At 40.0% G+C, this 22656-nt stretch overlaps 2 protein-coding genes across 2 annotated transcripts; one reads left to right on the forward strand and one right to left on the reverse strand.

Annotated features, from left to right (window-relative positions):
* Positions 1 to 887: 887 nt before the first annotated feature.
* On the forward strand, positions 888 to 16366 carry ttc23 (tetratricopeptide repeat domain 23). Its single transcript, XM_061721913.1, has 11 exons — positions 888 to 1176; positions 1517 to 1694; positions 5949 to 6072; positions 6191 to 6347; positions 6437 to 6562; positions 11411 to 11582; positions 11731 to 11836; positions 13071 to 13198; positions 13330 to 13479; positions 14931 to 15013; positions 15090 to 16366. The coding sequence occupies exons 1-11, from the start codon at positions 1112 to 1114 to the stop codon at positions 15142 to 15144; spliced, it is 1344 nt and encodes a 447-aa protein (XP_061577897.1). The 5' UTR covers positions 888 to 1111; the 3' UTR covers positions 15145 to 16366.
* Positions 15155 to 21907, reverse strand: synm (synemin, intermediate filament protein). The gene is made up of 4 exons (XM_061721912.1): positions 20955 to 21907; positions 20124 to 20248; positions 19017 to 19096; positions 15155 to 18890 (listed from the first exon to the last, which is right to left on the reverse strand). The coding sequence occupies exons 1-4, from the start codon at positions 21747 to 21749 to the stop codon at positions 16882 to 16884; spliced, it is 3009 nt and encodes a 1002-aa protein (XP_061577896.1). The 5' UTR covers positions 21750 to 21907; the 3' UTR covers positions 15155 to 16881.
* Positions 21908 to 22656: the final 749 nt, after the last annotated feature.

The raw sequence follows: 22656 nt of genomic DNA on the forward strand, positions 1-22656 counted from the left end.
TATATTTCAGTTGTAAATCATAAAGCTTTGATTCCATAGTCCACATTGCTTTCATCGTGAATTACTATTAGGTAATCTAAAAAGCTCTCAGATTGGTTAATATTGCAGAAAAAGAAGAAATCACACGAAAAAAAAAACAAAGTAAAACAGCACTCACATTTAAGTAAAAAAAAACCTCTGTTATCACTTTTTGAAGAGCACAGAAATTAGAAATGTTTCATCAGTACAACTGTGAAGTTTTTGGCGTTTCTGCTGCCATTATTCTTGTATTACTATACTGACATCCTGTGGATGCCTGTATAGTACAACAGCTTTTTAGTCTCATGGAGCATTGAGCCTGCATGGCAACGTGCTTTCCCACTCTCAAAAAGCATGCCAATTAATTCAGCATAAGGCTTCAGTACAGCATAATGGTTCTCTTGGTTTCCCAGCATTAAGTGGAGTACTGTGGCCAATTTATAACAATTTTCTAAAATTATTTATTTTGATTGTGTGTGTGTGTGTGTGTGTGTGTGTGTATATATATATATATATATATATATATATATATATATATATATATATATATATATATATATATATATATATATATATATATATATATATTCTCATAATTCACGGTTAGCAATCTCGCATAATGTGACTAAAAAGAGGGCATCAGTTGTTAAATCAGCTACGCACAAATTAAAGAATTCATCTAACTTGTTTGTATTCACTTTAGAATCAGCTATTACAACATCCTGATATTTTGAATGTTATTTTATTTTATTTCATTTGTGACGAGTATGGTGTCGTGTTAATAGATCCGTTTGCTTGATTCTGTGAGCGGATCTGGCAACCTCTTGAGAGCGCTTCCCTAGCATTGCAGCAGCAGCTGGAGCCGCAGAGCTGCTGTTTGGGAGAAGTGGAGCTGCAAAAAGACACCGTGCATCCAGAGATTTTAAACTACTAGCGTTTTATATAACATAATGTCATTTTAAGATCGAGTGCTATAGTCTCGTGGGGTGGGGGGAATTGCACTCCGTTATATAAGGTAGCACACTGACGGGAACCACGGCAACAAAACCACCAAGGTGGAAAGACTGATGATGATCTTTCATGCTGAGAGTTTATGAACATGTGGAAAAGTCAAGACATTTTAAAAACACGAATGGACTCTTCGAAATCTTCAACTGCGTACGTATTTTCACACACTCGTGATGTATCCATCTCTATCCATCTAAAGGACACTTGGAAAAATAGTTTAAAAATGTATATTTTATCTTGAATGTATTCCATACATCAGATTTTTTTGTGTATGTGTATATAAATATATATATAATATATATACATACATACGTACATACATACATACATACATACATACATACATACATACATACATACATACATACATACATACATACATACATACATGTATGTGTATATTTATATATATACCGGTATCTTATGTTTGTTCACAGCTGAAAGCTGATAGTCATCAGTGTTCAAGTATTTGATTCCCCCTAACCTGCAGATTGCCAGAGAGCATGGGAAGTGCTGGCAGGGGTCTAGATGTGTTTACTGACCGTGGTTCACATGCACCAACCCCCTCACAAGGAGGCTGGGCCAGTAAGGACTTTCTGATGATGTCTCCAGAGGAAAAGCTGAAGTACTCTGAAACCCAGGCTCAGACTAGGGAGGACAACCAAGAGGTGGGTATGTTGTTGTGAGAGGAAACAAGGCCTTTGGAGCATCTAGACTGCAGCAACAGTGATACTGATATACTAGATACTAATACTGATGACAATTAGGCTTGTGGTTATAATTTAACACTGTTTTATTGTATTTAGGATGTCAGAAGACATCATCACAAGACATCAGATTAGACATTCTCTCCAATGAAATGAAATCTCAGAGTTGATGAAAACTGATGTAAATCTTTAATTTTATTATCATTTTTCAATCATTGTACTCAATATTTTAGGAATACGAAAAATGATGTATGTGTATGTATGTACAAACCCAATTCCAAAAAAGTTGGGACACTGTACAAATTGTTAATAAAAATAGAATGCAATTATGTGGAAGTTTCAAATTTCAATATTTTATTCAGAATACAACATAGATGACATATCAAATGTTCAAACTGAGGAAATGTATAATTTTAAGGGAAAAATATGTTGTTTTTCAATTTCATGGCACCAACATATCTCAAAAAAGTTGCGACAAGCACATGTTTACCACTGTGTGGCATCCCCTCTTCTTTTTATAACAGTCTGCAAACGCCTGGGGACTGAGGAGTTGCTCAAGTTTAGAAACAGGAATGTTGTCCCATTCTTGTCTAATACAGGCTTCTAGTTGCTCAACTGTCTGAGGTCGCCTTCGTTGCATCTTCCTCTTTATGATGCGCCAAATGTTTCTATGGGTGAAAGATCTGTACTGCAGGCTGGCCATTTATGTTGTTCTAGAACTTGGATATACCTTTCAGCATTGCTGGTGTCTTTCCAGATGTGTAAGCTGCCCATGCCACATGCACTCATGCAACCCCATACCATCAGAGATGCTTCTGAACTGAGCGCTGATAACAACTTGGGTTGTTCTTGTCCTCTTTAGTCCGGATGACATGGCGTCCCAGTTTTCCAAAAAGAACTTCAAATCTTGATTCGTCTGACCACAGAACAGTTTTCCACTTTGCCACAGTCCATTTTAAATTAGCCATGGCCCAGAGAAAACGCCTGCGCTTCTGGATCTTGTTTAGAAATGGCTTCTTTTTTTATCTTTTTTGAGAGCTTTAGTCGGCAACGGCGAATGGCACGGTGGATTGTGTTCACTGACAATGCTTTCTGGAAGTATTCCTGCGCCCATTTTGTGATTTCCACTACAGTAGCATACCTGTATGTGATGCAGTGCCGTCTAAGGGCCCGAAGATCACGGGCATCCAATATTGTTTTGCGGCCTTGACCCTTACGCACAGAGATTGTTCCAGATTCTCTGAATTTTTGGATGATATTATGCACTGTAGATGATGGTAACTTCAAACTCTTTGCAATTTTTCTTTGAGAAACTCCTTTCTGATATTGCTCCACTATTTTTTGCCGTAGCATTTGGGGAATTGATTGATTGATTGATTGAATTTATTTATTTAAAACGGGGACAATGCACAAAAAAAAACATTAATCTTGTAAAACAAGAAGAGATGCTTTGAGCCAGGTTATAGCAACAATTGCTAATTTCCGCCTGTAGTCCCTGGGCAGGTAAAGTGCTAAGCAGATACAATATTAAGATTAATTTAAATAAGACATAATAACCATAATATTTAAAAATTTGACAGAATGCACTAATAATTAAAAGCACGGAAACAAGAGCGCCAAATCGTAAAATGTTAATTGGTGATCCTCTGCCCATCTTGACTTCTGAGAGACACTGCCACTCTGAGAGGATTTTTTTTATACCCAATCATGTTGCCAATTGACCTAATGAGTTGCAAATTGGTCCTCCAGCTGTTCCCTATATGTACACTTAACTTTCCCGGCCTCTTATTGCTACCTGTCCCAATTTTTTTGAGATGTGTTGATGCCATGGAATTGAAAAACAACATATTTTAACCTTAAAATTATAAATTTCCTCAGTTTGAACATTTGATATGTCATCTATGTTGTATTCTGAATACAATATTGAAATGTGAAACTTCCACATAATTGCATTCTATTTTTATTCTCAATTTGTACAGTGTCCCAACTTTTTTGGAATTGGGTTTGTATGTATGTATGTATGTATGTATATATATATGTATATATATATATATATATATATATATATATATATATATATATATATATATATATATATATATATATATTATTAGTATAGTTATTATTATTTACTATGAGTATAGTTATTATTATTTACTATGAGTATAGTTATTATTATTTACTATGAGTATAGTTATAGTAAGTTTGCTGGCCACAGGCAGGAATGATTTCCTGTAGCGCTCTGTGGTGCCCCTGGGTGAGAAGAGTGTTCTGCTAAAGGTGCTCCTCTGCTGCACCGGTGTTGTAGAGAGGGTGTGTGACATTGTCCAGTATGGACTGAAGCCTGGACAGCATCGTCCTGTCTGCCACGATTGCTAGGGTGTCCAGCTCCTCCCCCACGACATCACTGGCCCTCCTGATCAGATTGTTAAGTCTGTTGGTGTTTGCGACATTCATGCCACTTCCCCAGCATGTGACAGTGAAGAAGATCGCAGTGGCTACAACAGACTCATAAAACATCCTCAGCATCCACTGGCAGATGTGAAAGGACCTCAGCCTCCTTAGGTAAAAGAGTTGGCTTTGGCCGCTTCTTGTAGACAGCCTCAGTCTTTCTGGTCCAGTCCAACTTGTTATGAAAGTGCACCCCCAGGTACCTGTATTCTTCAGAAACGTCCACAGGGACCCCCTTGGATGGACACAGGGGTCTCTGGTAGGGATGGGCGGTATGGACTAAAAGATTTATCACGATAATTTCTGGCATTTATCCCGATAACGATAAAAATACCAATTCAACTCCATCTTTTTAACTATAAATCTATCACCACATTCAGTCTTTGGAGCCCCCAAAACACTGCTCTAAAAGAATACTAAATACTACTAAACTACACCAATTAAATTTAATTAATAAAAACCAATTAAATTAGTACACCAGTACTGCAAAACTGTAATTACTCAAATGAAACAAGTTTGAAATGTAAGAACAGATTCAACATTTATTCGAACTGTATGGCTTAAACAGTGGGATAACAGTGCAAACAGCAAAAGTACCATTGTCCTTCAAGTTTTCCTAGCTTATAAAATCACAAAGTGGAAAAAAATACAACCTGCTAAATAAAGAAACAGGACAAATAAATAAAAGTTCACTAAAAATAAAATCCAATCAACCACCTCTTCTAATGTAAATAAAATGTGCAAATTAACCTGTGGTTGCCACAAATTAGATACTATTGCAATTTTTTTTCGTAATAGTCAAACGTTATATCAAAATGTAACAACCATTTCCTTCTGTTTTTGCAGACTCTGCACATAATAAATGATGTTTGCTCCTCGTCACTCTTTTTAAATCCAAACCAGTTCCAGATAACGGAGCTGGAGCCTCGTTTAACAACGAGCTCCTTCCGCCATGTTTGTTACACAAAAACGTCATCAACGGGAATTTATCCTTTTTACCGCGAGATGACAAATTCTTACCGTGGGGAATTTTTTTGACGATATATCGTGAACGGTAAAATATCACCCATTCCTAGTCTTTGGTGTTTTTGTCCTCCTCATATCCACTATGATCTCCTTTTGTCTTTGTAACATTGAGCTGCAGATGGTCCAGCTCAAGTGATAAAGTTGTCCACAACAGTCCTATATTCATTCTCATTGCCCCTTTCGATGCAGCCAACTATTTCTGAGTCAGCAGAAAACTCAAGGGGGAAGGACTCTTCAATAGTTGAAGTCTGAGGTGAAGAGGGTGAAGAGGAAGGGAGAAAGGACAGTCCCCTGTGGTGCCCCAGTGTTGCTGACCACCTTGTCAGACACACAGTTCTGTAGGCGTACGTATTGTGGTCTTCCCGTCAGGTAATCAACAATCCAGGACAGGATAGGGTCCTCCACCTGCATCACAGTCATGTTCTCATCCAGTAGAGCCGGACGGATGGTGTTGAAAGCACTTTTCATTCTCATTTTTAAAAAATGTATGTATTTCCTTTTTGACAGTCTGCCGTGTCTTATTAATCAACCAAAATCCCAAAATGTTTAATAATATAGGTTGATTAAAAATAATCAAATCTAAAAAGTTAGAGCAAAAACATGGAGGGGCACGTTTTCATGAACTGTTTGAAGGTACTAATTACTTTATTGGATTTGCATGACTGGTGTGACTGTTGATGCAGTGAAGCGGACTGTTGAGACTTGTGATACTGACAGATTTCTTCTGTGTGTTCTCAGTTTGACTCTTGCATCCAGGACCTGGTGCGAATCATTGCTCTGACGAAGCTGGTGCACGGAGAGCGACATCTGAAAGTAGCCCAAGGCCATGCCAGGCTGGCTAAAGGATATTTTCAGTTCAAGGGTAAATTTGAGACCTGCGCTGAACTTGCGATTTGCGATTTAGTTTTTTCTTTCATGAGATTTTTCTGCTTTAATGGTACAGAGTTTATTTAAATGTAGCATTGCTTCTGTTCCACCAGGATGGGGACAACAAGCCCAGGAGCACTCGGCAGTCGCCAGAGAGATACTCTCTCTGTGCTCCTCTTTGTCTTCCTCCGGAGATGAAAAGCTCAAGCTTCGAACATGTCTCCTGAACATACTCCTCACACAAGGAGGTGCTTCACTACTCACAGAAAAATATCCTCTCATTGTGTGTTCGGAAATAATGAATGGGACTGAACATAGTGTAAATGTCATCTCAGCTAAAAAGTCCTTGACTTTTAAACTTTAGAGGAAGCGGAGTCTTCTTTTCTGGAGGCAGAACAAGTCCTCGAGGAGCTTCATCGAAACAGTTTTGTCAACAAGGAAGAAAAGATAAAGGCTCAGCTGGAAATCACCAGTGGTTTGTACAGGTACTGGAGCGTGTGTGTGTAAGATGTCAGAGGTTAAATCTTTATCAGTTCAAAATGTAGTCTGATGATGCATTTAAAAACCTTTGACAGCATCTCATTAATTCCCCTGAAACTCTCCTACTCCTACTCTCCTTGTGTGCCCACAAGATGGCGACAGATTCCTGGAAATTTGCACAAGCCATTACCTTCCTGGAGGGGGATTTCTGCAGGCTTGTTTATGTAGTATCAACATCATTATTGCACATTGTGGGAAACATTTTAATCAGGACTTCCCCTCATGATTCTCCAGCAATGTCAGCGGTAAGCGTTGGTGCTTCGTGGCACAGATGTTTTGGGTGAGGCCGCTGCATTTTGTTTTGGCCGTTGATACAGCTGAGGCCCAGATGGGGAAGGCATTCGACCTCAAATCAGAAACAGTGGGGGCAGTTTTTTCTGATCAGTGATTGATCTCTTTTCAAGTATTTTTCAGCTTTTCTTTCTATAAGCTTCCTGCATCCTCCATCACCACCACCTTTAATTATACTTTGGGGCTCCTTTAGAGATCTTAATTGTTAAATGCCCATATCTTTTAATTTAAAATCACAGTAAAGACACACATTCAACAAATGATGGCAGACTGAAAAAGAAATCCTCCAACTGTGACGGTACAAATCCTTGAAATGGAAATTGGAATCAAAACGAGGAGATAAATTCTGAGTTTAGATCATCCCACTTCATGACACTTGTTGTTTTGGGTACTGTGGGAGGGGGGGGTGGAGTGAGTGAGCTATACTTACTGGAATTTGTAAATGATGCCGTCTTTATCTTTTTCAGAGAGTCGGGGTTTGTTTATATGTTGTGTGTAATTGAAAAAATGTGCAGACTCTGGCTGGTGAGCGTAAGCTTGCTAAATCTCTTTTGTTAGGTGATGACTAAGAATTTGGCATGCTTCTAAAGCTCTGTCAGTCAACAAAGTTGTGACGGAGGGGAATGTTCCCACCAAAGCCCGGAACAATGAAGTCAGCTCAGCTCTGGTTCGAGATCCCAGTCCAAACATTCTGTGCCGTTTAAATTCACACTCAAGGTGTGCACTTTTAATTAGTGTGATGGCTTACTGGTGTCGGGGAAGCTCGGGATTAATGTCTGCATTTTAATTTGTTGTCTTGCATTTTGAAACTGTGACTTCTAGGATGACTTTGCTTCATTCTGACTCCTCTTGTAAATCAACAGATTTATTTGACACATTTTGTTTAATTATACACTTTGAGAGTGTATTTCATAAGTGAGTGCCATAAATTAGCACATTATTTCCACTCTTTTCTAAATGTTAATGTTCATATATCATCTTCATTGAAGTTCCCTTTTTTTCAGCAGCTTTATCCAAGTGGTGTCGGTAGCATTAACCTGCTGGTTTATATATTTAGTGGCATGCACCCGCCCTTAGGGTGACATTTCAATGAAGTGTAGTTTATTAAGAGTGCACCACGCAAAGGTTTGAGAAATCCAAAGACATCTGACCTTTCAAGGAAAAAAAATCTGAAATTTTGATTCCTTTATGAATTCCAGACCAAGTTTCGGTGAGGAAACAACTTCACAAGTTGTTGGCCTCAACACAACTTCTTTACTCTCTCAAATTCCTAAAAAGAGTATAACTAGCAGTTTCTACAGTAGTTTCTCCACTTCAGCTACAACTGCAGTGCAGCTACTCGGACTCTGTGCATGTCAAAAAAAGGGTCTTAGTTCATGTCTAATGTCTCATTGTTATTGTGCCATGTTCATTTGCAGCATTCGTCATCATTGATGATGGAATTGATAAGTTTTGAGGCATAGACTTCTGATTCCTTGTGAAATTTTAAGCTGGTTCTGAGGTGAAACTGTTTTTTCTTTCTCACTTATACCAATATTTATATTCTTCAGAGCTTCAGGATATTCAGTCAGAGTTGGGAATCTTCAAAGCTTCATAATATAAAGCTTTATATACCTTTACAGATATAAAGCTTTATATCTGTAATTTGGATAGTACCAGAGGTGCATTGCTGGACGTTTTTCCATGACCCTCACAGTCCCCCCACCCTCAAAATAGTTTAAAATCTGTGGAATATCACTGAACTTGGTGACTTCATCAGTACATTAATTTATGTATCCCTATGATAAGTTTTTCCAAGCTGTGAGAGTTTTTCTTTCATCCTTTGCTTCCTTTTTTTTTTTTGAGGAAATTGAAAATGAAAAGTTTTTTTTTCTGGTAACATAATGCAGAATTTTCCAGTTGATGTCTTTTGGAAATCAGGTTATCTTTTACTTGCTGAACTATTCCCTGTAAGAACAGTTTGGATAAGGTGTACCCCAAACCTTGCATGCTTCTTTACAGTATATAGACAGGTGGATGTACGTCAAATAGCTACATTACTGCACTTTAAATAACTTTTTTTAACGGTTTTATGTGTGTTTCTTCTGTTCCTTGGCAAAAGGATCTTTTAAACAAATATAGTGGCTGTTTTTTTTTTTTTTTTTAATAGTTGACCATGGTTATAGGCTGCTATCCTAACCCAAAGAGTTGCTAAGAAGTTGTAAGTATTCCTCACCAAGGTCTTAGACCCAGATCCAGCTGCTGCACGATATTGTAAAAATGTGAAGTCTGTCAGGATGCTTAAAAAGCACCAGTTCTACTGGAGCAAGCTGGTGGGAGTTTTCTTCCTCACGTGGGCATGGCCTATCTGCATCATTTTCCAAATGAAAGCCCAGCAAACGTGCGTCAAACATGTTCTGGGAACATTTACAAAAGAGGACTGTGTGACTTGCTTGGCAATGCATCTACAAACCCTCAATTATATTAATTTCCCGCCTTGTGGATTCTAAGCACTTTTCAACAGAATGTGGCATATTGCCTTTCTGCCAGGAAGTGCATAAGGATGGAGAGTGAAGGAGAGAATAGAGAGGCGTTGCCTTTTAGGCAGAGTGGCATGATTTGAAGAGTCCTTTTAGGCCAGCTGTCTTTGCTGCTCTAAAAGGATCTCAAGTGCCTGGCCCATAAACAGCCATGGGTGGGGAACCACTAATGTCCATCAATCCATGTTGGTATAAACCTTATATTCATGGGAACATTAGAAGTAAGCTTTCACAATATTTTTGTAATCTGTAGAGCTCGTTTATAACCTCTGAGCCAAAAATATCCAAGCCCATGCACCTCTGAGACTTGGACATGGCCCGACAATGTTGGACTTCCATGGTCGGTTCCCACCCGTGCTGCCCCCACGTTTTACTAAAGTTTGTCACATTTGACTAAATTGCAAAGCCCCCCTTGTAGGGCTGGGCGATATGGACCAAAAGTCATATCTCGATATTTTCTAGCTAAATGGCGATACTCGATATATATCTCAATATTTTTTCTGTGCCATAATTGGGGTTTCCCCCAAAGCATTATAGCATAGCATCTCTGTTAGCTTCATTTTTTTCTGAGGCAAACCCTTAAAAACACAGTCAGTTTTAATACAAAGCCTCGTGTCAAATGTCACACAGGTACCTTTTGTTAACAGAGGTCTGCACAATATCAAAATGTATAAAACAAATGAAATAAAAATAAACTGCCTGCATATATAGAATAAAAATGCTTCTTGAATAAAATAAAACAAATATCCCTTTCCTGCATAACAATTAAATTAAAATACACTGTACAATTAATACAATGTAGACAGTAACAGGCAGACTTTTCCACTGAGGTTGACAGTTGTGCAAATAACAAAACATTTGTGCAAATCTCAAATAAAACATTCAAGTCAATTTGTCACAAAATAAGCTATATCAAAATCATTAAAAAAAAAAATGTAAAAATGTATTTTATTTTTTAATTTTTTTCTTAAATCGATATAAACGATATTGTCTCGTACCATATCGTGTTTGAAAATATATCGATATATATTAAAATCTCGATATATCGCCCAGCCCTACCCCCTTGAATGACAAACAAAAAAAAACTAATTCTGCAGGTTTATTTCATTTTAAATGTTTAATGGTCAATCATATAATCAGTTAAGAATGATGCTAGGATGTGGATGTGGAGACTCTGAGTTACTAAAATGCTCTGATGGTAACGTACCAAGAGTTTGTACAGTAGTGCGGCTTTTGCTGATTGAATAAGACATCCGTCTTTACTGGAGCGCTGAATTGAATTTGGAGTCCACTAAATGGTTTGAAGCTATTAGCACAGCCGCTTTAATGGTTCCTGTGTCGTCGTGTTGGCTGATGCACGCCACTCTCCACCCGCTCTCTCTTTTTTCCTGTAGGACCCATAGCAACTCCACATTGTATAGCAGGAAGTTACTTTAAAAAAAATAACAGCAAAGAACACGTGAAATCTTAGAGCAGCAGATTAATGGTAAATTGTTAGACTGTTAGACTGAGTCATCAAAAGCTTCATTAAGCACAATGTCCATCTTCGCTGAGGTTGTTTCCACATACATGCCAAGAACATCGCCTGACTTTAGAAGAGTTTGATACCCGTGATGAATAACAGCACTGTAGCCTTAAGTCTCAGAGGAAATGGTTAGACACTTGTGAGCTAATGCAATGCAAGTTTTTAAAGGGACCTTTTTCCCAAGTATAGTCTGCACTGCATCAGGCTTCAACTTTATCCACCTCTGCAAGGCCTCCGTACTTATTTTGTGGGTAGAAAGCAACGTCTTCTGTTCTTGATGGAGTAGAGCAGTGTAGCAACTTTAGTGTCGACCATGAAAATTGCACATGTAGGGATATTGTAAACTTATGATGAAGAAAAACACACAAGAGAGCATTAAGCCACCCCCAGCTGGTGCCATTATTTGCCTTTTTTTTCTACACCAGCTTGCTGACTTTATTGTCCTTTCTGATTCATAGGGTCTATAAGACACAAAATCGCCCAGAGGAAGCACTGAACCAGTGTGGCAAGTCTTTGCAACTGCTGAAGGATTGCAATGAGCCAGAAAAGACCGGCCGTGTCTATAGAGATATGGCCGCGGTTGAACAAGACAGAGGTCATTTGGAGAGGGCAGTAGAGCATCTCTCCAAGGCAAGAACAACACCTTGTGTTGAACGTGTATAAACAGAGGAGGGCCCCTTTTATTCCAAGACTGTGTCAAGGCACTTTAAGTAATATTATTTCACTTCTAGCTCTGTAGTTTGTGATCCGTCTTATTTCATGTGCGTGTTTCTGCTAGGCCCACGCCATTGCTGTGAGTCACAGTCCAGGGGGACTAGAGGACGCTCAGATCTCCCACAGCCTGGCCCTCATTCTTTCTACTCCAACAGAGGCCCACCACAATGGTGAGTCTGTTCACAATCATATACAAGGCTTGAGCAATGCACACAAGGGGTTAATTAGGAGTTGAATATCTCATTGTCTTCCTATATGTCAAGGACATTCAGATGCTATTCTGGAAATCCACCTTATAATAGGCCTTTTAGAAACCTGGTTCAGGCATGTACCATGTCATGGCAAATATAACCTCAATGGAAACTTTGTGAACATCTGGAACTTGGAAAGCATTTCGGTTGTTTTCTAAACAACATAACTGTGTATGGGCAGAAATATGTGCCACTAGAAACTGAATTTGAATCATTTATATTTGAATTTGAATTGCTCAACTTGAATAATTTAATCAAAAAACTGAAATCTGAATCATATGATTTGAATTTGTAATGTTTAATTTGAATCTTTGCATTGAAAAACTGAATCTACATTCCAAAAAACTGAATCTACATTCAGCTCTCACAATTCAAATTCAGTTCTTGCAATTCAATTTCAATTCTACTGTGCCAGACATCCGGGTCTTCCGCAGGAACAGCAATCGAGTGCAGATACAAAGAACTCCTTTTCACGTAGCCTACTATAACCTATTTTCTTTCAACGATGTAAACGACCAATGGGAGCTAGATATTTCGAAACTTATTGTGCTTTCTCCATTCTGTGTAAAAAGTGTAGATTTATATTTTGCCGTTTTGTAGAAAAATTTCGGCTGAGGAGTGTGTGAAGATTTGCGGTAACGGGTGAAGCCTGAGTTATGGTTCTGCACTCGTATCTGCACTCAATTGCTGTTCCTGCGGAAGACCCGGATGTCTGGCACAGTAGAATTGAAATTGAATTACAAGAACTGAATTTGAATTGTGAGAGCTGAATGTAGATTCAGTTTTCCGGAATGTAGATTCAGTTTTTCAATGCAAAGATTCAAATTAAACAATACAAATTCAAATTATGTGATTCAGATTCAGTTTTTTGATGAAATTATTCAAGTTGAGCAATTCAAATTCAAATATAAATGATTCAAATTCAGTTTCTAGTGGCACATATTTCTGCCCATAACTGTGCTACAAGTAAATACTGTTTTTTTTCTATATTATGTTCTTTGGAGTATGCAGTATTTAAACAATTGTAGTATCGTAGGTTTATATTGGATGCATGAGGTAGCAGGATACACTGTGAAACAGATTCTGTCAAATTTAAGATAATGTGCTTATTATTATTGCCTTTTTTCTTTGTTTGTTTTCTATTCACCCATAGACAGTGCCGGTCACTACTTTGAGCTGAGTTTAAGTGCTTACAGCAAGTCTGTAGGTTCACAGGATCCAACCTTCCTTGCTGTCCAGGACGACTTCTGTCGCTTTCTCCTCATTAATGGACAGCAAAAGGTAACGCACCGTCAAGCTGTTACGTGTTTTGACCATGTGACAGAACTGTAATTAATATCCCAGGAAAGATTTTCTTGGAACCTACCTTCAGATAGTCATTATTCACACATTTTCCATGTTTTTAAATACAGAAATGTGTGGAGATCCAGAGAGCTTCTCTTGATGCTAAAAGATCTGCTTTTGGTGACCTGAGCGCTGAGGTAGCAGATACTCTTCAGCTGATAGGAAGTGTGGAAATGACGGAGGGCAGGATGGACCAAGCCCACAGGACTATGACAAAGGTTATCATATTGTTTTTTTTTTTAAGATTTTTTTTTGGTCCCCACTTTTATATGAGTAATGCCAGAGAGCTTGACATTTTCTTTGCAAAACTGGAGGATTTTGACAAAAGGGAAGGAACCGGGAGGTTTGCACACCTACAACCCCCGGGAGAATGGAGGCCCGGCTCAGAATACCCACAGAGTCCCTGTCATTTTGAGATGAGCTATTTCTGACATCTCTCCAGAGCTCAGTGTTATCAGAGCCGCATGCTAATCTTGGAAGGGGGCCGTGTGCAGGGCCCCGCCAGTGTAAGATGTCAGGCAGAGGGACTTTCTCCCGTCAAGACTAATGGGTAACACCACTTCGTACATAGAATAGTAGTTTGCTGTCAGTTAAATGGATCCTGACTGACCCACATTAGCTTGGTATGCCATTATTATTATTATTTTTCCCCTTTTTCACACTCTATACCCCTCACTTAATAAGTGGTTATGGTGTTTACAGTGAACACTTTAATAATGAGTTCACTTCCGCAATCAACTGAACTTTTTAAAAGATATCAGGGAAGGGGGATTGCTTTCTTCTTGTGTGGACTTGCCCGTCAGTGAAGCTGCCTGGTTACTATGTTGTTTTGTTGCTATTTCAACACGGAGGGGGTCCAAGTGTGGCAGGGTATATCAAAGTTCACTCTCTGCTCTACATCTGACTCATAACCTTTTCTGAAGAGCACCAACCAGCAGCAGAGAGCTTGGGTTTGTTTTTTTTAGGTCACTATTTGTATTTCATTGCGTAGCTTTTTCTTTTCCTGAGGAAAGCTGGCTTACACGCTGGATACAGAACACGAGAACTACTAAAAACAAAGAACAATGGCACTACATCATACACTTTTGACTTTTTCCCCCCCTTCTCCTTCTGAAGTACTGCTGAAAAAAAAAGCCTTTCCATTACATCAACCCTAGCAACGGTGAAAACATCCAAGAGGCCAGGTGGATCCGTTCCAGATTACCAGGATTCTGCTTTCCCCAGTGAAGAGAGGAGCATTTCATCCAGTCTTTCCTGCTTTAACACTTCATGTCTTGTTATTTATGGAGGTTAGGAGATTAGAGGCAGGTTTTTATCGTATATGTTTCATAAATATGCATCATGTAGTTTATTGCATCAGAGTTGGACTAGTGTTGCTCGTTTGGCTCCTTTTCTTGGCTCAAACTACATACAAAAAAGGAAAGCAGTAAAGTCTGAGAGTCCTGGGTCCATATGAAGACTACTCATCGTAAATTTTGACCCTCCTTGTTGAGGGGATGGCACAACTGTTATCTAAATCTTGGATAGCTACAGTGGTTATTTTGGTGTGTTGAGTGCATCCACATGTTGCTAGGAAGTCTTTCTTTACCTCAGAGTATAATTGGAACCTCTCATCTTCATATGACCTGCATTTCTGCTGCCTTTTTTTCTTTTTATGTTTTAATTATAGTGTCTGAAGATCCAGAGCTTGTTAAACGGTCCTCAGCACAAGAAAACAAAGACTGTACGGAAGGCTGTGGACATGTTGGCAAGGTAAATCCTAGTGGATATGAAAGAATACATTCTGTTTGATGTTTTACTAATGCAGGTATAACTGTGTGGTTTTCAGGACGCCGGAGGTAGTTGAGAGACACGAGAGACACCAGAGACGAAGCAGAAGATGAAGATCAAAAATCTGAGAGATGACTCTGTGTATTATATTTATTATATCATCATCGTACAGGTCACTCCTTTTCAAAATCAGCTGCTCTCACTCATTGTGTGAGGTGGCATGTGTTAACATGTGTTAACTTTGAAAAACATTCAAGCAAAACATTCCCATGATATACTTTATGTTACGCTATCACTTTTCAATTAAGGGCTGGAATTAATGTCAACCAAAGCAATGTCCTTTGTTAAAAAGAAATCATTACAGCAGAAACAATATTATTTTGTCCAGTTCCTATTAATTGAATATTGAATAAGCCATTCTTTATCCATCAAAACATTGTATATATTTTTTTCCCATATGCTGTAAAATGGCATACGGTGTCCAGATGACTCCGTATGATAACCAGTCCAGGAGAGATCATTTAAGCACAGTGCTGTGTTAACAGGTGACACGTGTGGAAAGCTAGTGTGTCTGGGCACTTACATGAAATAAATCATGATTCATGTAAACTTCCAATACATTGAATTCATGCTGAATTTTGCATTTTTACATTTTACATCATAGTCACAAAAAAAGCAAAGACACTGCTCAGTAAAGTGTGAATTATACAACCTAGTTAAAAAAAAAAAAAAGAAGTCAAAGACGTGTAACCAGCTTGTAAAAGTAGTGCTCCATTTCTGTCTCTGCAACGAGCACGCACGACAAACCCTAGAGATCACTCACTAAGCTGATTATCCAAAAATAGTCACAGTCACAAACACACTCTTCGGTCAGTGTCGTATCCTTTGAGCCAACAAGGCAATCGCCAATAAATGTGATCAGCCAAAAGGTGTCACGCGCAACACACATCAAAACCAGACACATAGATATTCCCACCAACGGTGGATCCTTACAGTGCTCTTCAAGTCAACCTTTATTTGGGGATTTTTATTGTAAAAACTGTCCAAATTCTCAATTTACAAATCCACAACCACCGGACCACAGAGTTCTGTCTTGGTCAATCAAAAATATAGAGCAGCGGCACATACCGATTAATATGTTTGTTCAGTAATGAGAATTTCTGTTTCCCTAACTCTTCAAAATGTATAACATACCATTAATGTTATGTAACGGTAAGTGATATTAAAAATGTAACTCATTTTATACTCACTGTAAGTGCCACCATTGCCATTTTTTTTCCACTCCCACTAAGAAGTTCTTTGCTGCAAGCTTAACTAGATTGTGTACGTCAGTGATTTAGTAAAGATTCTCAAGATGTGAAAACCAAAAAAGCTGCACAGCCCTTCATAAGCCCATTTACCCCATCTTATTTTGCTTTAAATGTTGATCAAAAAGCCACAGTATGCAGTCATGAAGCGATGGCTGTAGAATGGGCTGTTTAAGCTCGAAGGTACAGGTTAGTACAAAAATAAGAATATAAAAGAGAACAACTCTAAAGGTGAACTGCAAGTTATAAAACGTTTAACCAGAGTAACACAACACGCATCATTATCATAAATTGCTGCAGTTTGTCTATGTTTTAATCCTAATTTGATCTAGCTCATGTTACTATGTTTTCATCGTACTGTGGCCACAATTTATACATAATGATTAGTGTAGTTACTTTAAGCCTATTATACTAGCTTTGTAAAGGATTACACCAAAGTTGTAGAGATATTCTGCCAGGTATTACTGTGTTCTGTGGGCTGCTGCCTTAAGAAAACCTCTATATGAACTTTGGCAACCACTGAATTTGTGAGTCATTCTTTTTTCAGTCTTCCAACGGATTTTCAAGGTAAACTGTTGCAACTCTCTTCTCAGAGGAAACTGTTCCTTGAGTCTCAGAACTGTGAGACTGCAGCTCTTGCTCTGAGCCTGCCCCCATCTGCCAGGTGAAGGACTTCGCTGCAGCCCCTAGCTTGATGTGTTTCTCAATGATTTCAGAGGCAGATTTTCCATCCTTACCGATGTCTTCAAAGCCCTCGTCATGCGCAGCCTCATCTTCCTCTAAAACCCTGATGCTGTGCACTCCTGCCCCTCCCATGAAGACTTTCTCCAACTCCAGATTGGAAGACCTGAGCGCTGCCATGATTTGCTCTTCGGAGAGATCATCTCCTGCTTCCAGAAGCCCAGAATCTTCCAGGCTTTGACAGACATTTAGTTCTGCGACTATAGTTGTGGTTCCATTATCACTTGACTGTTCCACTTTTTTGATCGCCACATTCTGTGAACTTTCACTACTCACTTTTGTGAGGAAAGCCAGCTCCTCCTTCAGTGGGCCCGATATTGAGCCTTGTAGCTTCTCCAGAGCTCCCTTTAGCTGCTGTTTGGGCTCCAACGAATCCTCTCTCAGGTACCCGAGCACCGACTCTTGCACTATAGGGGAGACACGGACCTCTTCTTCAATGATGCACTCCGGAAAGCTCTCCTTGCCAAGTGAGTGATCACCTGCCACATACTCATCACTTTCCTCTACAATAACTCTTTTCTGGGGGAGGCCTCCATCTTGATAATACCTCTCGTCCGACAGGTCATCTACAATTCCATAATGGCCATATGACGTTATTCCGTCAACCTCGTCCGGTTCAGACAAGTTGTCATCTGGTGTGGACACAAAATACTCATGTGAATCTTGGTCATCGGAACAATTTGGCGATCCTCTCTCTCGTGAGACCTCCAGAACTTGCACAGAACCGCGACTGGACTGGTCTGCACCTCTTAAGGAGAAGTTCACGGCACCATCATCTCTTCTTTCTTCTCGGGTGTCATAAGGGGCATTTTCTAGCTCTTCAATTTGGAAGTGTGCCGAGGGCTCGTAAAGACTAGATCTGCTCTTCTGTTCAACCTCAAGCTCTTCATCGCTGTGAGACTCCACGGGTTCCTCGATGATTTCCACATTGACAGACTTATTTAGTAGCTTATCTCCTCCTTGAAGGCTGCTTATTAGATTCTTGATCATGCTTCCCGTTGGGGTATTGTCTATGTCCTCGAGGGAAACCTTTGTCACACCTTGCTTGAGGATTTCTTCAAGGGCAGAGTCCTCAGAAATATCCAGCTCTTCCTCCACTTTGGACTCGAGCACAATCTGCGTTTTTGTGGTGCCATCCTCTTGTTCAGTTTTCTCCACGTGATATCTGACCTTTGAGTCTCCAGATGAACAGACCTTAGCGTCCAAACCTGCTGGTTTTATCACTTTCTCTATGATCTCTTCCACAGATACAGAATCTAATATCTTTTTCTCACCTGGGCCCGTTGCGGACTCAGCTTTATCCTCTACTTTGATCTTATCCGGAGCACTGCTTGCCTCCTTAACATCCAACACTTGCTTTTTTCTCTCCGTCCCTGTTCCTGCGCCGAGGCTCGTCACCGAGGGTGACACCACTCTTATCGATTTGCTCTCAGGACTAGTTGTGATTTGGCTTTCTTGAGAGATGTGTCTGAGTTTCACTGTTTTTTCCTCGGCTATGGTTTCCTGCATATTTTGACGCATTTGGCTTTCTTTCTGGACTGCTTGTTTATTTTCAGTGGTGTTGACAGTAGTGATAGAGGAGGCAGCCCGAGCTTTGTTGAATGAGATCATATCCCTTCTGGATGCAGGACTTTCATGTCGAGACCTCCCGGCAACTGAAATGGGAATGACCCTGGAGGGACTTAGAGACCCAGAGTGAGGCAAAGGGGATCTACTCAAGTTTGTTGTGGGCATGTACTTGAAATCCATACGTTGCGTGGAGTTTAAGGTGGAGACTCTGGGTGTGTAGGGTTGGGCAGGCATCTTGATATCTGAAGCACAGAAGTAATTAACATAATTAACAAGTGCATTGAGAGTGTTCTACTTTGTCTGGGGACAATAACATCTTTTCTAGTGATTAGTATATCAATAAAAAGAAATGCTTTTCAAAACAGTACCTATTATTCTTTCCCTTTGAGCTTTATTCACCCTCCTATGAGCATCTTGCAGATCAATTCTTTCACCTTCCAGGAGAGCCCTGAACAGAGGTAAGAGAAAATATTTCTGAAGACAAGCAAATGATGCAAAATGTACAGACATGTAAACAAAATGTTTCATATGGATACGAAATAGAATGAAATACCTCACAAGACGATGCACATGATTCAGCTCTGCCATTTCAACCCTCTCAAACTAAACTCAACAGGCCATATAGGGTAGTGTTCATCTAAATCATATCAAGTAAATCTTATTAAATAAAGATTTTTTGTCATTGGTTTGAACAGCTCACCCCTCCTTGGACATGCTTCGGCAGAAAAAAAAAGGTGCCTCAAAAAAAGAACATCCTCCCTGTAGAGCAGCTTCCGAATGACTGGCCTAAAAATACAATGTGGGGCTGTCCACACTCTGGCAATAAATGCCACAGTAAAAGGCGTCTCTAGGCGAGTGCTGTGTCTATTCCAAAAGTTCAAAACAAATCAGAGGTGGGCCAAGGAAAATCCTTATAAAGGCTGGCTGGAGTAGGAAGTCTTAAGACCTTCCTGGGAATTGTCCTAATGCCTAATTTTATCCCGTGTGAAACAACAGTTTCTGGTAAGACAATACAGTGTTTATCATCTTGCTTTAGAAATACATTTGCCTTTCAGGGTGCATATTATAGTTATGACTATGTCACAGGTAATGCTGTACTTCAGAAGAAAAAAAAGACAGGTAATAAAAACACATTTTTATAAGCAGCTGATTTCTCCTAATGTGAATGTGACATCTTTAAGTGAATTTGTGACTTCAGCAAACTGGAGACATAAGAAGATCTGGAGAAATGTCAAAGGCAAGCAGCCTGCAACATATTCTAGCCTTATTTTGTGATTTGCAAAACATTTCCTATTTTAGCTAAGCAAAGACACATCTAAGCAAAGCAAACTGACTCTTGAAATGTTGTCCAAAGTGTATTTTCATCAATGTGAAAATGACAAATACTCTTCTATGTAAAGACGTACCCAAAAGTAAACGCATACTTTATTTATTTTGCCTAGAAACTGCTGACGGAATACTAATAGACTCATCACCTGTACGCAGCCACCTCCATACCCAGATCCATCCTTATCTGGAGAAGGTGCTGGTGCTCTCTCATCTTCTCTGCCATAGCATCAGCCATCATGTTCCTCTCATGCTCCAGCTGCTCAATAATCATCTAGATGGGGGGGAGAAAAAGATTTTTACAATGTTGAGCAAGAATTGAGTTTGATTTTTGTGGGACTGAAGGACAGCTGTAGTGTAAGACCATTACTGTAATTTATAACTGACCCTTCACCCGCTTGTGGCTCCATCTTTAGGACGCTAATAAGGATTTGTCAGTCTGACAGCTAATTGGTTTAAGTGACTGGAGTAATCTATCAGTTGTAAAGTGCTTGGGAAGTAGCGTGTCAGCCAGCCACTCAATCCTTTTTACACCAAAATCAAATAATGCATGCAAGATCCTTGTTTCTGCCTCTTATAGGAATTCAAACGTAATCTTATTAAAACTGCTGGGTGTGTTAAGAAAAAGATATCACATGTATAAGGATACACTGAAACTATGATGCAGGATGCATCACGGAAAGTAGGTGTTCCATACATGCATTCTAGCCTACTGTATATGACAGGAACAGTCAGCGATGATGATGTAGGCCAAGAATCTATTATGTATTTGCAGCTGCGTTGCTGCTGCATAAGGGCAGTGGGTGTGGCAGTGGCCTCTTCCCACTCTCATGGCTCACTGAGAGTTTGGTGCGTATGTGTGTATACAAATATATATATATATATATATATATATATATATATATATATATATAATCTCAAAAATAAAACAAAACTCGAGCTTCACTGGGATTTCACTCCCTTGCAACAGACTTCCTCACCTGATTGTCACTTAGGTCCACGCGGAATCTTTCCTGCATATGCATCAGTTGTTCTTCGAGATGCATTTGAACTTGGGCTTGTTTTTCCGCTTCTGTGCGTAATTTGCCCACTTCTGACGCATACAGCCTCTTCTCCGTCTGCAGGTCACTCAGTCTCGCCTGGTCCGCTTTAATCGCCTGCTCCATCTCTTCCACCTTCTCCTGGTACATCTCAAACGTCTCCATCCAGCCCTGGGACAGCCCTCGGGCGTACTCCTGCACCTCTTCCACGGAGACGACCCCGGGATAAGCCTGCGTGATGATGGGCACCACCCGGGACTCCACCTGCTGACGGAGATGGCCCACCTTTTCCCTGTGCGCGTCTTCTAGAAACACATACTCGTTTTCTAGCTGCACGAGTCGCTGCTGGAGCTGGGTGTTGACTTTGTGAGCTTGCTGCAGCTGGGTCTCGCAGCCCTGCAGCTCTCCGCTGATGCCCGTGCAGACCTCGGTCTGCTCGCTGCACAGAGAGCGCACTCCCCGCAGCTCTCTCCACAGCCGCTCCCTCTCCATCTCCGCCTGGGACTTCTCAAACGACAGCTGCCCCACCATCCTCCGCAGACCCTGCATCTCAGCTCTGCACTTCTGCTCCCATTCGGGCTTCTTCTGCACCTGTCTCAGTTTATTGATTTCAGTAATTAGACAGGCGTTTTCCTGCTCGAGCTGCTTCGTCCGGGACAAATACTGGCCGAGTCTGCTGTTGAGCTCCTGCAGCTGCTGTTTCTCCACCTGGAAAGTTCGCTTGTAAGGAAGCATATTGGCTTCTAATGATAAGACTATCAAAAATGGAAAAGTGAGGTTTTAAAAAAAGTGTTTTTTCTTAATAAAGACGGTCCCGATTACATTTGCGAAGTGCGTCTGAGGGCACAACTGTGATGTAATTTGCGATCAGTGCCCTTTGACAAGTGCGGGAGGAGGGCGGGTCCTGCGTGCATCCGTCAAGCCTGAATTATGGTTCTGCGTTAAATTGACGCAGAGTTTACGCCGTAGCCTACGGCGTAGGGTCTGCGTTGGTGTAACGCGGAACCATAAATCAGCCTTCACAGAAACGTCCCTGGACCTCTCCCGTCTTGGCAGATGTTATGCTGCATTCAGGTGCTATCGGAAATACTTACGCTTTTCCAACTTTCATTTAAACGGTCAAAATAGCCTTGTTTTGCAGTTCACACACACACACACACACACACACACACACACACACACACACACACACACACACACACACACACACACACACACACACACACACACACACGTGAATTAGTCTCCTGGAGAAGCTATCAAAAGCTTATGGTAGTAGCCAATGAACATAAATACATTAGACAGGAATATGCAGTACTCGAGTTGTAAAAAAAGATCAGGGGGGATGGTGGATTTTATCATATGGGGACAGATACTTTGTGCTGATTACAAATATAATATATTACAAATAATAGCACTGACCAAAACACCTGCAGAAATACTGCAGGAATGACATAGCAGCAGTTAAATGCAGCCTTCTGTAAGCTTTAATTATCCACAGGGCTTACATCAAATACATCAAAACACAACAATAAAAAACATTTTTCTGAACTTATCAATATGACTCTGTCCTTCACAGGATAAGTAAAATGGATCACTGCAAAAACTCAAAATCTTAACAAGAATATTTGTCTTATTTCTA

The sequence above is a fragment of the Cololabis saira genome, chromosome 5 (genome assembly GCF_033807715.1).
Source record: "Cololabis saira isolate AMF1-May2022 chromosome 5, fColSai1.1, whole genome shotgun sequence".
In the NCBI taxonomy this organism is placed as follows: domain Eukaryota; kingdom Metazoa; phylum Chordata; class Actinopteri; order Beloniformes; family Belonidae; genus Cololabis; species Cololabis saira.